Genomic DNA, 15,096 nt, shown 5'->3' with positions numbered 1-15,096 from the left:
GTAAATTTGCTGTCATCTCAAAATAACTCAACACACAGCCATTAATGTCTAAACCACTAACAAAAGTGAGTACACCCCTAAGTGAAAATGTGCAAACTGGGCCCAATTAGCCATTTTTCCTCCCCAATGTAATGCGACTCGTTAGTGTTACAGGGTCTCAGGCAGTGCTGTATTTTGGCCTAGGCCAACAAGGCCCAGGCCTAGGGCAGCACTTTGCAGGAGGGCAGCAAAAACAGTTGCCCCCCCTCCACCTGAGACTCTATTGGCCACTCTCATTCCCCCTCTCTCTTTCTCTCTCACCCCCCCCTTTCTCTCTCATCCCCCCCCCTCTCTCTCATCCCCCTCTCACTCTCCCTCACCCACCCCCCTCTCTCTCCCTCCCTCCCTCAACCACCCCCCTTTCTCTCCCACCCCCTCTCACCCCCCCTCTCGTGAGATCTCAGGGGTTCATGCTGGGACTTGTAGTGCTTACGTTTTGGAGGGGGTCACATCCGTTAAAAAGGAAGGAGTGGGGCAAATTTACAAAGGAGGGGGGCGCCCAATTTTAGTCTTGCCTAGGGCAGCACAAAACCAAAATACACCACTGGTCTCAGGTGTGAATGGGGAGCAGGTGTGGTAAATTTGGCGTTATTGCTCTCACTCTCTCATACTGTTTACTGGAAGTTCAACATGGCACCTCATGGCAAAGAAGTTGAGTGAACGTGTTTAGTGTCATATCCAGAAGTTGTCTTTGGGAAATAGACGTATGAGTGCTGCCAGCATTGCTGCAGAGGTTGAAGGGGTGGGGGGGGGGTCAGCCTGTCAGTGCTCAGTCCATAAGCCGCACACTGCATCAAATTGGTCTGCATGGCTGTCATCACAGAAGGAAGCCTCTTTTAAAAAGATGATGCACAAGGAGCCTGCAAACAGTTTGCTGAAGACAAGTAGACTAAGGACATGGATTACTGGAACCATGTCCTGTGGTCTGATGAGACCAAGATAAACGTATTTGGTTCAGATGGTGTCAAGCGTGTGTAGCGGCAACCAGGTGAGGAGTACAAAGACGAGTGTGTCTTGCCTACAGTCAAGCATGGTGGTGGGAGTGTCATGGTCTGGGGCTGCATGAGTGCTGCCGGCACTGGGGAGCTACATTTCATTGAAGGAACCATGAATGCCAACATGTACTGTGACATATTGAAGCAGAGCATGATCCACTCCCTTCGGAGACTGGGCCACAGGGCAGTATTCCAACATGATAATGACCCCAAATACAACTCCAAGATGACCCCTGCCTTGCTAAAGAAGCTGAGGGTAAGGTTACAGACTGGCCAAGCAGGTTTCCAGACCTAATTGAGCATCTGTGGGGCATCCTCAAATGGAAGGTGGAGGAGCGCAAGGTCTGTAACATCCACCAGCTCCGTGAAGTCGTCACAGAGGAGTGGAAGAGGACTCCAGTGGCAACATGTGAAGCTCTGGTGAACTCCATGCCCTAGAGGGTTAAGGCAGTGCTGGAAAATAATGGTGGCCACACAAAATATTGACACTTTGGGCCCAATTTGGACATTGTCACTTAGGGGTGTACTCACTTTTGTTGCCAGTGGTTTAGACATTAATGGCCATACACTCAATACTTTACATTGTAGCAAAATGTCATTTCTTCAGTGTTGTCACATGAAAAAATATAACAAAATATTTACAAAAATGTGAGGGGTGTACTCACTTTTGGGAGATACATTATCTATCTTATCAGCACCTCTGTTTATTTAATCACTGGCTCAAGGAGGGTGTAAGTTTCTCAGTCTTCTGTGATATGACAGGGGCTGCCTGTGTGAAACCATGAGGAGGAATCTAAACCAGAGAAAACCCAGATACACAGCACGGAAAAAAATACATAAGGATCACGTGACCACTTACTCATAAGCGAGCTCTGCGAGCGCCACTGCTCTGGGGGTGGGACAAAATGACTACAGGGTGTAAGCAGAGAAAGGCAGGATAGCTGCTATGAATTATGGGACACAGGAAATCAGTGAGAGGATATTCTTAAACGTACTGCCTAAAGGTACAGATAGAGAAAGTTTGTGCAGCTTTTGAATTTCAGAAAACAGTGCACATACAATCTCCCGACTCATAAAACACAGAAGTTTTGCTTGCACGCAGTCGGATGAATAAAGTCACCACAGCTTCACCTCATTAGCTACCTGAGGTTGTACAATGCATTTTTTTTAGCTCATTGAATAAGACGATTGGGCATTCTTCTGCAAAGTGTATTTTCAGTTAGCTTTGTTTCTTTTGACAAGCTAGGTGAAAAATCAATATGCAGACTGAGCACACTCTTCTCCTTTAGCTTGCTGGTGCTCTTTGCACTTTTCAAAGCAATTGTGACATAAAGTAGAACTATAGGCCATACTTATTTTTTTCCATTTTGGATAGAGTAAGGGAAGGTTATAATCCCTCAGATCTTTTTTTTCGCTGTCTGTCCTATTGCGGAGATTTCCCTTCACTTCCTGTCCCATAGCCAAATAGGAAGTGAGAGGAAATCCCTAAAAATTAATGGAATTCCTTGAGGACACCCAGCTCACCAGAACTTATTTTTCTGGTGACAACTCAAAATTGGGGATTTTCTTTTACTTTCACAATCAAGGATAATGGTAAACAGGAGAAATAAAGAGGATGAATCACCCCAACGGGGCCACAGACAGCAATAAAAACTGACAGGTCTTGTAATCCCTCTCCACTCTATCCAAAACTAAAAATAAAAAGTTATGGCTTTAGTTAAACTTTAAGTAAAGAAACATTCACTATATTAATGCAGAATATAAAAGCCATATTACCAGTGCATGTTCTTAATGTTCACACACCCCCTGAAAGTAGAAATTTATTCAGGTCCCCTGGTTTCAGAACAGTGCACTAGCCTTATACACCAAGCTATAAATTATTTTAGGAAGAAGACAACTACTCCCATGCTATGCAAAAGTCAGATCCTACTTGCACTTATTTTCTTCAGCATGTAAAGCAATAACAATTCCCTCACTTTGAGGCAGATTTACTAAAGTCAAATAGACTGTGCACTTTGCAAAGTGTAGTTGCTCCAGAGCTTAGTTAACGAGCAGAAGCTCTGCTGACTTCCATCATCCAATCATGTCCAAGCAAAATGCGTTTTTTTTTTTTTTTTCCTTGCATGTCATTGGGTATTCTTTTCAAAGTGAAGCTCTGCCTAATTTACTAAGCTCTGGAGCAACTGCACTTTGCAAAGTCTATTATCCTTTTTTTTTTTTTAAATCAATATTTTATTGGGTTTTCAAAGTGTACAATAAGTATATGAAAACAAAACAACTTGAACAATGCAAGGAAGCAGGTACAGGACCCAGCAGGTCTATTGAAAACCTATAGCTGAAGGTTAGAAATAAAAGTAGACACTGTAGGGGTTAAGCCCTAGAAATCTAGGGGGGGGGGGAGGGGTTGGTATAGGAAGGCAGGGGATACAAGGGAGATTGAAAGGGAATAAGGGAATAGGGAATAGGGGAGGGGAGGCCGGGAAGGGTGAGGGTGGGGAGGGGTATGAGAGGAGGGTAGGACTGGGGAAAGATGGAAAGACAAAAAGAGAGAGATGGAGTAAGGGGAACCAGCGTCACAGGGGGAAGTAGTTAGTCATATCACAAGTGCCATTGACCCCCCTCCCATCTAGAAGGGTCAGATGGCTTAGATAGGCATAGTGAGGAGGTAGAGAGAGGAAGAGCTAGAGCAACAGATAAAGAACAGGTGGAAGAACACAGTAAGGTATCTCTATTGGTCAATGAGGCATCCAAGAGGTAACAGTATGCTTAATCAAGGGTATCAGTCCACAAATGCGGATGTGTTCGGGGGGTTCCCGCTAGGATGTGTGCGTAGTAGTGTAGAAGGCTTCAGAGGCATCCCCCTATTATCCTTTAGTAAATCAACCCCTTTGGTTACATTATTAGAAAACAAATCAGAAAACTAACTAGATTTTCTTGCATTTTTAAAAAGACCTTTACTTTAGAAACTATTGCCAGTTCCAAGGTTCTTACCATTCCAACATGCCGATCCACATTAAAAATACGCTTATTAGAACCTTCTTCATAAAGCTTGGAAAGGACAAGCTTCTCTACTCCAAACACAACTCCGTCTTTGCATCGGATGCCAATGGCTGTGCTGGAAACAAAGAAGCAAATTCAAAACAGTTTAAAGAGCCGACTACACAGGTCATTTTTTATAACTCCTAAAATACCATTGCTGATTAGAACAGATTTTGTAAATGCAGAGCAAGGAAAACAGCTCACGGACTGCCCCAGAAATCACATTAACTGCTTGTCTGATTTGCTTTCAGTTAACCAAAAATCTGCACAGAGTCTGTGGTAGACTTTGACATCCCTTAGCCATGTCTTCCTCAGCAGAGAGCCATTAAACTTGACCTCTGGGAGATTTATCCCCCCCCCCCCCCCTTCCTGACCAGGCCATTTGTTTACGATACAGCACTGCGTTAACTGACAATTTCACGGTCGTGCAACGCTGTATCCAAATTAAATTTATATCCTTTTTTCCCCCCACAGATTAGGTTTCTTTTGGTGGTATTTAATCACCTCAGTGGTTTTTATTTTTTGCACTATCAACAAAAAAAAAAAAAAAAAAGAAGAAGAACAACAATTTTGAAAAAGAAACAATGTTTATTACTTTCTGCTCTAAAACATATTGAATAAAAAATGCACAAAAAGAAAAATCTAAATCTCTTCATCACTTCAGGCCAAAATGTATTCTGCTACATATCTTTGGGGAAAAAAATCCTAATAAGTGTATGTTGATTGGTTTGCGCTAAAGTAATAGGGTCTACAAACTATGGGATATAGTTATGTTTTATTACTAGTAATTGCGGCGATCAGCGACTTAAAGCGGGACTGCGATATTACAAATTGGACAACTGACACTTAAAACTTTTTTGGGGGACAAGTGACACTAATCAGTGCTAAAAATATGCACTGTCACTGTACTGACACTGGCTGGGAAGGTGTTAACATCAGGGGCAATCAAAGAGTTAAATGTGTGCCTAGCTGGTGATTCAGTGTAGTGGGGGAGGTGCTTTTACTAGTGGAAGACATGGACTGGTGCTTCGGCTTTACAGGAACACAGGATCCATGCCTTCTGTAATGACAGAACAGCAATCTGCCTTGTTTACATAGGCAGACTGCTATTGTGCCTGCATAACGAATGATCGGCAGGTCTGGGGGACCTGCTGATCAGCTCTGGCTGTGAAGACTCATAGCGGGAGTGAGCTGCCGGCGGCACGCACTCGTGCCTGATACCCGAAAGTGCAGGATCACGTATATATACACACGATCCTGTGCAGAGCGGCCTCCCTGTAGCAGTAAATGTGCTATAGGGCGGTCAGCAAACCATTAATTTTTGGTGAAAATTACCACAATTTTCCCGGGGTGCTTGAGATGCCATTTGTATTCCAATACTGCGACAGTTCAAAGGATTAAAGCCCATAGACCTTCCAATCAGCAGCAAGTTTGAGAAAATGCTTGGAGTGGCATGTCTTAGTATCCATAGACAGGAGCGGGTAAGAATCTGCCTATACACCATATAGCCATAACATTATGACCACTGCCAGCTAAAATGAACAACATTTACCTCATTACAATGGCACCTGAAAGTGGGAGGGATATATTAGTCAGCAAGTGAACATGCTGTCCCTGAAGTACATGTTGAAAGCAGAAAAAAAAACCCAGCATCACAGTTTGTTGTGTATGGGGCTGTGTAGCTGTTTGTTGTGTATGGGGCTGTGTAGCTGCAGACTGGTCAGGGTGACTATGCTGAATCGTCTCCACAGCCAAAAGAACCTACAATGGGCACATTAGCATCAGAACTCGAACACAGAGCAATGGAAGAAGGTGGCCTGGTCTGATTAATCCCATTTTCTTTCACCTACTGACAGCTTGGTGCCAGAAACCACAGCATACTTTCAGAGTGGATTTCATGCTTTAATGGGTCAGGGCTGTTTCAGCAGCAAAAAGTCCTATTCAGTATTAGGTAGGTGGTCAAAGTTATGGCTGATCAGTGTAATTGGTCAAAAAAGGTCAACTTTACCTTATAGGGCTCAAATATACATACCTGGACATACTGTAATGTCTTTAAACTATTTCTGTGATACACAAACCCTGATAATAAGTACGAATAAGATGGCTAATCTCTTTCTAACCAGTATCAAAATTAGACATTTTGGGATGAGGACAGATATAAACAAAATACAAAAAACATTCATTGTTTTAACGATAAAATCACCTACCTACTATTTTCCACTGCTTTAGCTGCATATTCAACCTGAAATACTCTGCCATCCGGAGAAAATGTGGATGCTGAAAGATCATACTGTGGGGAGAAAAAAAAGAAAGAAATTTAAACAGCCAATTATTATAACAATGGACCCTTTCACCCAAATCCCACCTGCAGGCACAGAGATTTTTCATAAAATCTGAACAAATGCAGCATATGCTCTGGTGTAAAATATGGCTGGATTCCTGTGCTGTAAAATCAATACCTGTTTTTCTGCCCGATAGTACAGCCTCACTGTAGTTCCATCCCGCTCCAGACAGGAGAGCTGGGGGTCTCACAGACTACAGCATTGGTGTCCTTTGTCCATCCCCATCTCCTCTTGGCCATTTACTGAATACCTGGTACTCTGTAAATGGCCAAGGGTACAGGAGACACAGAAATGACACCAACACTGCAGTTGTACTACTGTACGCTATCAAGAAGAGAACTGATTTTGAAGTACAGTGCAGCTACATAACCATGTATTACACCTCAGCAGAGGTAACATTGGAAACTTAATGTTTCTGTGCCTAAAGTTCTGGTTTAGGATAAGATTAATGAAGAATACCCAATCAGAAAAATGCTGACTGGTGGTGTTGCAAAGAGCAGCTATGCGGATTCCAGAGGTAAATTTTCAAATTCACATTTGAAAAGGAACTATGTGACTTCCCTAAGTAGAATACTACCACTGGCTTTGGAAGCTGGTACATATTATTGTCTTGCTTCTGCTGTATGAAGGAGATGGTTGTAGCTGACTAGTAAAAATAAGAACATATACTACATGCCTGTTGCTAACTATTTTTGATCCAACAGATCAAATCAAACAAAACCCAGGCACTGGCCATGCAGGACAATGCAGCAGGATCACCTATATGTGCACAACTCTGCATACCAACCTTCCCTTTACTACCCTCTCCACTCCATCAGGACACCCAGAATTGAATAAAATACTCATACTTAGAGGTATTGGGAGAATGCGACTCCCCCCTTCCTTCTATGATACAATCTCTAAAGGCCAATCTCTAAATCACTTGGAATCAGAGCTGTCATGTGGAGAAAGTCCTTAGGCTTGTTTATGGTCCATCCAGAGTGATCTGGTGCTTGCACAGGGCTTTTTTCCTTGCTCCTACTTGTGAACAAAGATGGTGAAAGTTAATAAGCAGCATTGATTTTTGGGGGCATTTATCCAAAACTGTTGCTTTGGCCTGCATGGGAAAAGTCAAGGCTAAATTTCAAGTGGTTGTAAATGCTCAAGGTTTTTTTTTTACCTATTCTATGTATGAAGGTAAAAAAAATCTTCAGTGTGCAGCAGCACCCCTAGCCTTCCTTAAAACTTACCTGACCCGATACATATCCAGCGATGTGCAAGAGAGCCTCGGCTCTCTCTCTCTTCATTGGCTGAGACAGCAGTGGTAGCCACTGGCTTCTGCTACTGTCAATCACAGCCAGTGAGCCAATAAGGAGAGAGCGGTGGGGTAGGGCAGAGCCATGCTCCCTGTGTGAATAGACACGGAGAAGCGGCTAAGAAGCCAGCCTGCTCGGGACCCCCCATTGCATCTGCTTGCTATAGTGGCACTAAGCAGAAGGGAGGGGCCTGGGGCGGCACAGAGCAGCTAAGTATAACATGTTTGCTATTTAAAAAAAATAAAAACCAAACCTTTAATGTCATTTAAAGCTACCAGTCACATACAATAAAATGTTTTGGCTTACGAGAACAGCTTCTAGTTTTTGGATTGTGTACGGCTTCATACTGTTGAGTGACCCACACTAGTTGTATAATATTGCCTTAACTAAACAGATTGACTAGGGCTGGGCAAAAAATCGATTTATCGATTTTTTAGTGTGAAACACTTTTTTTTTTGCAAACTCGAGTTTTTTTCTACAATTGTTTTTTCCGCCTTGTGCAGCCAGCCCCCGCGTAACTGACAGTACACACACCCTGGGCTCCAGCCAGCTCCTAGTACCTATCCTATCACAGCCCCTGTACAGACACACCGCCCGCTTCCTCTCCCGGCAGCTGACTTCACATCCAGGCGCGGCGGTGGCCGGTTACTGGGGAGTTCTCTGTACCTATCACAGCCCCTGGACAATCACCAAGCACACTATTTACTGCTCTCTCCAGCAGGACAGTCAGTCACTTAGATCTCTATACTGCTCTCTCCAGCAGACAGTCAGTCACTTAGCACTCTATACTGCTCTCTCCAGCAGGACAGTCAGTCACTTAGCACTCTATACTGCTCTCTCCAGCAGGACAGTCAGTCACTTAGCACTCTATACTGCTTTCTTGAACAGAATTATATTCTGCTTTCTCCAGCAAGAGTCAACAAGTACGTTATACCACTCTCTCCAGCAGGACAGTCACTAAGAACTGTATTCTGCTCTCTCCACAAAGTCGGTCTACAGACTCTCTATACTGCTCTCTCCAGCAAGACAGTCAAACATTCTACATTGCTTAGGACAGTCAACAAGCACTCTATTTACTACTCACTCCAATAGAACTCTACTATGCTTTCTTCAGCAAGACAGTCTACAAGCACTTTATAAAGTTGCACTTTTGACACTATATCTGATGTCTGCAGTCATTTTTTAAGTGCATTGAAAAAAAAAAAAAATCAAAAATCGAATCGAAACTCGAATTTTTCTTTAAAAATCGAAGATATTTTTTTTTTAGGCAAAATCGCCCAGCCCTACTGGTGACGTTGGCGATTAGGACAGTTAAAGAGAGTGAATCTTCCCAACAGGGACACAGGAGCAATACATAATAGACAGCGTTCTATCTTGAGTTATACTTTAGGGGCCTGTGTTGATGAGCTGTCTTTTGACATCAGTTTGAGATGCTTCTGAGAATATTTTGAATGTATTGACAGGCAGAACTGACCTCCCTCAGACTTGCATTTGACCGGCTTCTAGCTGCTTTTGCTTTCCCATAGACTTGTATAAGGAGAGAAGCAGTTCTGAAGCAAGCAAAAGCCTCTTCCACCAAAATACCTGATGTACGGGCTTGACTGGCAACCCCCCTATTTAATAAAGAAATACTCACTAACAATGAGAGGTAAAGCTGCTTCTTTAAAAAAACAAACTATTTTTATTGTACAATACAAAATATAGAAGAAAAATTCCCCTGTAAACTTATTTATAAAATTATAACAATAACACAAATGCCATTCTAAATACACCTGCTTCTGGAATTTCCCATGGTATATGGGTTAGGGTTACCATAGGAAAGTCTGGGTGTGAACTCCCCCATGGTGACCTACGTTCAGGGTCCCTAATCCTATCAAGTTCTGCAAGTATTGCTCACAGCAGTAAACAAAAGCAACATTAATGGGTACTATTGCATCTCATATGCAGGTACATAGACATGCAAACCAGGTTCAATGCTATTGTCCATTATTCGCCCACACATCTGCATACTCAAAGTGGCACATGTGTATATCTTTACCATTTAAGCAGAGCTCCACCCAAAAGTGAAAGCTCCGCTTATCTGCCTCCACCCCACTCCAGTGCCACATTTGGCACCTTTCAGGGTGGAGCAGGTACCAGCTCCCACTTCCTCACTCCCCTGCCGTCGTGGCATTTACAGAGCACAGTGCGCTTCGCGCATGCGCAGTAGGGAATCAGCTGTGAAGCCACAAGGCTTCACAGTCAGCTTCCCTTACAAACAATGGCCATGGCAGCACCTGAGAGCCAATGGATAAATCAGCTGGGGTGAAGCACCATGGAATCCCTGGGCAGGTCAGTATCCTAATAAAAAAAAAAGTCAGCAGCCACAGTATTTGTAGTATTTTTTCTGAAGGAGGCCGGACCTTCTCTTTAAAGTGGAACAGACCAAGAAGCAATAATAAAAAGGCAGGCTACTGCTTCCTCTGAACTCCAAGGAAGGCCTCTTAAGCATACCGTTCTCTGATCAAACATATATATAATTCTCACAAGTGATCCGCACGCACTGCCCACTATTAGGTACACCTTGCTAGCACCGGGTTGGACCCTTTTTGCCTCCAGAACGGCCTTAATTCTTCATGGCATAGATTCAACAAAGTGTTGGAAACATTCCTCAGAGATTTTGGTCCATATTGACATCATAGCATCACGCAGTTGCTGCAGATTTGTCGGCTGCACATCCATGATGCAAATCTCTTCCACCACATCCCAAAGGTGCTCTATTGGATGAGATCTGGTGAGTGTGGAGGCCATTGGAGTACATTGACCTCATTGTCATGTTCAAGAAACCAGTGGTGAGATGATTTGAGTTTTTTGACATGGTACATTATCCTGCTGGAAGGAAACATCAGAAGATGTGGTCATAAAGGGATGGACATGGTCAGCAACAATACTCAGGTAGGCCGTGGTGTTTAAACAATGCTCAATTGGTACTAAAGGGCCCAAAGTGTGCCAAGAAAATATCCCCCACATCATTACACCACCAGCCTAAACCGTTGATACAAGGCAGGATGGATTCATGTTTTCATGTTTTTTACACCAAATTCTGACCCTACCATCTGAATATTGCAGCTAAAACCGAGACTCCTCAGACCAGGCAACGTTTTTCCAATCTTCTATTGTCCAATTTTGGTGAGCCTGTGTGAATTGTAGCCTCAATTTCCTGTTCTTAGCTGACAGGAGTGGCACCCGGGATGTGCTGCTGTAGCCCATTTGCTTCAAGGTTCGATGTGTTATGCGTTCAGAGATGGTATTCTGCATACCTTTGTTGTAACAAGTTGCTATTTGAGTTACTGTTGCATTTCTATCATCTCTAACCAGTTTGCGCATTCTCCTCTGACAAGGCATTTTCATCCACACAACTGCCGCTCACGGGATATTTTCTCTTTTTTGGACCATTCTCTTTAAACCCCAGAGATGGTTGTGTGTGGAAATCCCAGTAAATCAGCAGTTTTTGAAATACTCAAACCAGTTGGTCTGGCACCAACAACCATGGCACGTTCAAAGTCACTTAAATCCCCTTTCTTCCCCATTCTGATGCTCGGTTTGAACTTCAGCAAGTCGTCTTGATCACATCTACATGCCTAAATGAATTGAGTCACTGCCATGTGATTGGCTGATTAGCAATTTGTTACACCAAGCAATTGAACAGGTGTACCTAATAAAGTGGCAGTTGAGAGTGCATATATATATATCCCCCCAATCAGTCATAACCTGTAAAAACATGGACTCCACTAGACCTCTGAACGTATGTTGTGGTATCTGGCACCAAGCCGCCATCAGTAGCAGATCCTTAAAGTCCTGTAAATTGTGAGGTGGGGCCTTCATGGATCTGACTTGTTTTTCCAGCACATCTGAAGATGCTCAAATGGATTGCGATCTAGAGAATTTGGAGGCCAAGTCAACCCCTTGAACTCATTCTGTTTCTCAAACCATTTTTGAATTCATCAGCTCAGGCCACCTTCTTTCATTGCTCCATGGTCCAGTTCTGATGCTCACATTCCCAGTGTAGGCAGGGATCAGCATGGACACCCTGACTTGTCTGTGGCTATGCAGCCCCATACAGAATAAAGTGTGATAGAAAGGTGTCACAACACAGTGTATCAGAACCAACATTAAAGTGATATTAAAAAGCCTTCTTTTTTTTTTTTAAATAACAAACATGTTATACTTACCTGCTCTGTGTAATGGTTTAGTTCAGCCCAGATCCTCCTCTTCTCAGGTCCCTCGCTGGCACTCCTGGCTCCTCCCTCCTGTAGGGTGCCCCCACAGCAAGCAGCTTGCACTGGGGTCACCCAAGCCCATGGCTCTGTGTGTCCAATCACACACTGAGTTGCGGCTCGGCCCTGCCCGCTTCGTCTCCCATTTGGCTCATTGGCTGTGATTGACAGCAGTAGGAGCTAATGGCTCCCGCTGCTACCAAAAGCCAATCAGGAGTTCAAGTCGCCAGAGACGCGAGGCTCTTATGGACATCACTGGATCGAGAGGGGCCAAGGTAAGTATTAGGGGATGCTGCTGCACACAGAATGCATGAAGGTAAAAAAACTTTTGCCTTTAAAACCCTGTTAACTTTTTCAGCAATCTGAGCAGTGGCGGCTGGTGGGTGCTCCATGGACTGGGGGGCAGCAGACAGAACGCACAATAACCCCCCCCCCCCCCCACTCACCCTGCCTGGACATGTGGAGGGCAGGCAGCAGCAAACGACGGCGGCGGCTTCGGCTTCTTCCACCTCAGTCTTCTGCGTCTCCTCCCTCCTCCTCCTCGGCCAATAGCATGTCTTCTTCTTTCTGCCAATTGGGAAACGGGTCTCAGGACCCGCTTCCTGATTGGCCAGGAAGAACATCCGTGTGACAATAGCGAATATTCATTCGCTATTGTCACACAACTGGGTGGGCTCGGGCGCAGAGACCACCCTTTTTTTTAGCCTATTAGAGCCTCTGGCTCTAATCACATGGTTAAAAAAAAAAAGCCCTATTGAACTCCATTAGATTAGGGGGCCGGACGCATGGATGGGGGGGGCGGCACCCCTGTGCCCCAATGCACCAGAAGCCACTGAATCTGAGCTACAGCATCCCTTCTATTGGATTGAACTACACAGGGGTCGGCCTTCACTCCCTACGTAGATCACTGAGCCTTGGCCGCCCATGACCCTGACACCGGTTCACCAGTTATTCTTCTTTGGACCCTTTCTGGTAGGCCTGACCACTGCAGACCGGGAACTTCACACAAGAGCTGCAGTCCAACCATTAGAATTCGGCCCTTATTTGAGCTTTCAACACCAACTTCAGGGACAACATGTTCACTTGCCGCCTAATATATCCCACCCACATTCAGGTTCCATTGTAATGAGATAATCCATGGTTTTCCCTTTACCGGTCAGTGGTCATTATGTTATGGCTGGTCTGTGATTTCTTTATACATACAGTATATTCAGCCTCTATAGGGCTGTAATTCTAGTGAATATGTATATATTACAGCTCCCCTCAGTCACAGGTCTCCCCGGCCCAGTCACACACTATGGGGAGCCCAATGGAGGACTTTCGGTTTCAGTCAGCACACCGCTCCCCCCCCCCCCCCCCCCTCTCTCACAGGCCGGGTTTAGTTACACACAATGAGCCTCGTCATTGAGCCCTGACACAGCCGGAAAGGCTCGCACTAAAGGCGGCAGGCCAGGACTCTCGGCTCGGCCTCCACACTCACCCCGGTCCCGATGGAACTCATAGCTGGCAGCGTTCACTCTACACAGGCGGTGAGACTGCACTTTCACTCCTGACTTCCTCCAGGCTATCTCCACCCAGTATCCCGCTACCTGATTGCCCCGCACCAGACAAATCAGCGAGCGCCTTCCTGGGCAAAGCACGCCAATCAGAGAGCTCCTTCTTGGACGCAGAAAGCCAACCAGCGTGTTCCTAACATGGAGAATCAGGCCAATCAGCGAAGTCCTTCTTTGGTACAGCAGGCCAATCAGCGAGTTTCTAGCAGATGGAATCAGGCCAATCAGCGGTTCTCTTCCCGGGTGCATGCGCAGTACAGAACAAACCTGAAAGTGGCTGAAACAGCAGAGTCATGAGGCAATGAGGGCTCACATCGGCAGCTCATAGGCTGGGGGAGGTCACGTGTGTTGCTGTGATACATTTCTGCTGAGAGTTTTTGTTTCTGTAGCTGGATTTGTAAATAGGATTGTTTTGTAATTTCCAGTATCCCTTCCAACACTAAGCAGACCTCCCCCCTCTCTCTGTCCTCTGTCCTCTTGTATTCTTTTTAAATGACCTTTTTAGGAGGAATTCCTCCAACGTGTGCTCACCCAGGGGAGAATAAAGTATTATTACTTCCCTAACCCATAGCTCCCAACTGTCACTGAATTATTTATTTTTATTATTTCAGGGGACTGTAGCTGGATTCATTGATTTGGAACTCTGTACTCTTTCCTCGTCATTTCTCCCTCATTTTCATCTGATCTATATACAGTAGTTGTATATAAAATGCACTAATCATCTATCAAAAAGTGTTTCCCTGTGATAAACCTTCCATCCAATTTCTAAATTGCTGCATTTGGAAATTCCAAAAGCCAGTATAAAGATTAGTGGTAAAAAAAAAAAAAAAAAAGCACTTGTGGTTTTAACCACTTTAGCTCCGGAAGATTTACCCCAAATCCCAATAAGTGTATATTGAATGGTTTGTGCAGAAGTTATAGCGTCTACAAACTATGGATTTTTTTTTTTTTACTGGCAATGGCAGCAATCAGCAACTTAAAGCAGGACTGTGATATTGCAGTGGACAAATCAGACACTAAAGCCCCGTACACACGTACCGATCGTCGGCCAAACGAGCGGCCGTCTTTTGTCCAGGGCTGTCGTGTCCGCTGAAAAGTGCAAAAGACTGCACACGAATTTTGTCGGCCAACAACAGCCGACTGCAGAAGTGATGTCATGTGATGGTTAACTTTCCCTGGATTTTTTCTTTTCTGAGCATGCCCAGTCTTGCAAATCTGCTGTCTGTCGGCCGAAATCTGTACTGACTGGCGAACAATCGGCCATTCTGGTGTCGGCATACAAAAATTTTAATGCTTGCACAACAGATTCTGTTCGGCCGAAAGTGCGCTGTCGGCTGTCGGAAGCATCATACTAACAAGCCGAAAATCGGCCGATCGGTCGTCGGCCGAATCTTTTTGGCCAACAATCTGCACGTGTGTACGGGCCTTGAATGAAACTTTTGATACTTTTTTGGGGACCAGTGACACCAATGCAGTGATCAGTGCTAAAAAATTATGCACTGTCACTATACTAATGACACTGACAGGTAAGGGGTTAACATCGGAGGCGATCAAAGGGTTAAATGTGTCCCTAGGGG

The 15,096-nt window shown here is 44.6% G+C and overlaps 1 protein-coding gene across 1 annotated transcript in view; it reads right to left on the bottom strand.

The window, feature by feature from the left end:
* PSMA3 (proteasome 20S subunit alpha 3) overlaps window positions 1-13,579 on the bottom strand; it is a 32,610-nt gene extending 19,031 nt beyond the window's left edge. The window contains exons 1-3 of the mRNA XM_082242824.1: window positions 13,447-13,579; window positions 6,281-6,363; window positions 4,026-4,149 (exon numbers count right to left, since the gene is read on the bottom strand). Coding sequence (XP_082098950.1) covers window positions 4,026-4,149; window positions 6,281-6,363; window positions 13,447-13,467 — 228 coding nt within the window. The 5' untranslated portion in view covers window positions 13,468-13,579. The remainder of the gene's footprint in view (window positions 1-4,025; window positions 4,150-6,280; window positions 6,364-13,446) is intronic.
* Between the last annotated feature and the right edge of the window lie 1,517 nt (window positions 13,580-15,096).

The sequence above is a fragment of the Pelophylax lessonae genome (assembly GCF_965119305.1).
Source record: "Pelophylax lessonae genome assembly, chromosome: 13".
Classification (NCBI taxonomy): Eukaryota; Metazoa; Chordata; class Amphibia; order Anura; family Ranidae; genus Pelophylax; species Pelophylax lessonae.
The sequence above is the reverse complement of the archived record's forward strand: the minus strand, read 5'-3'. Positions and strand labels throughout refer to the sequence as shown.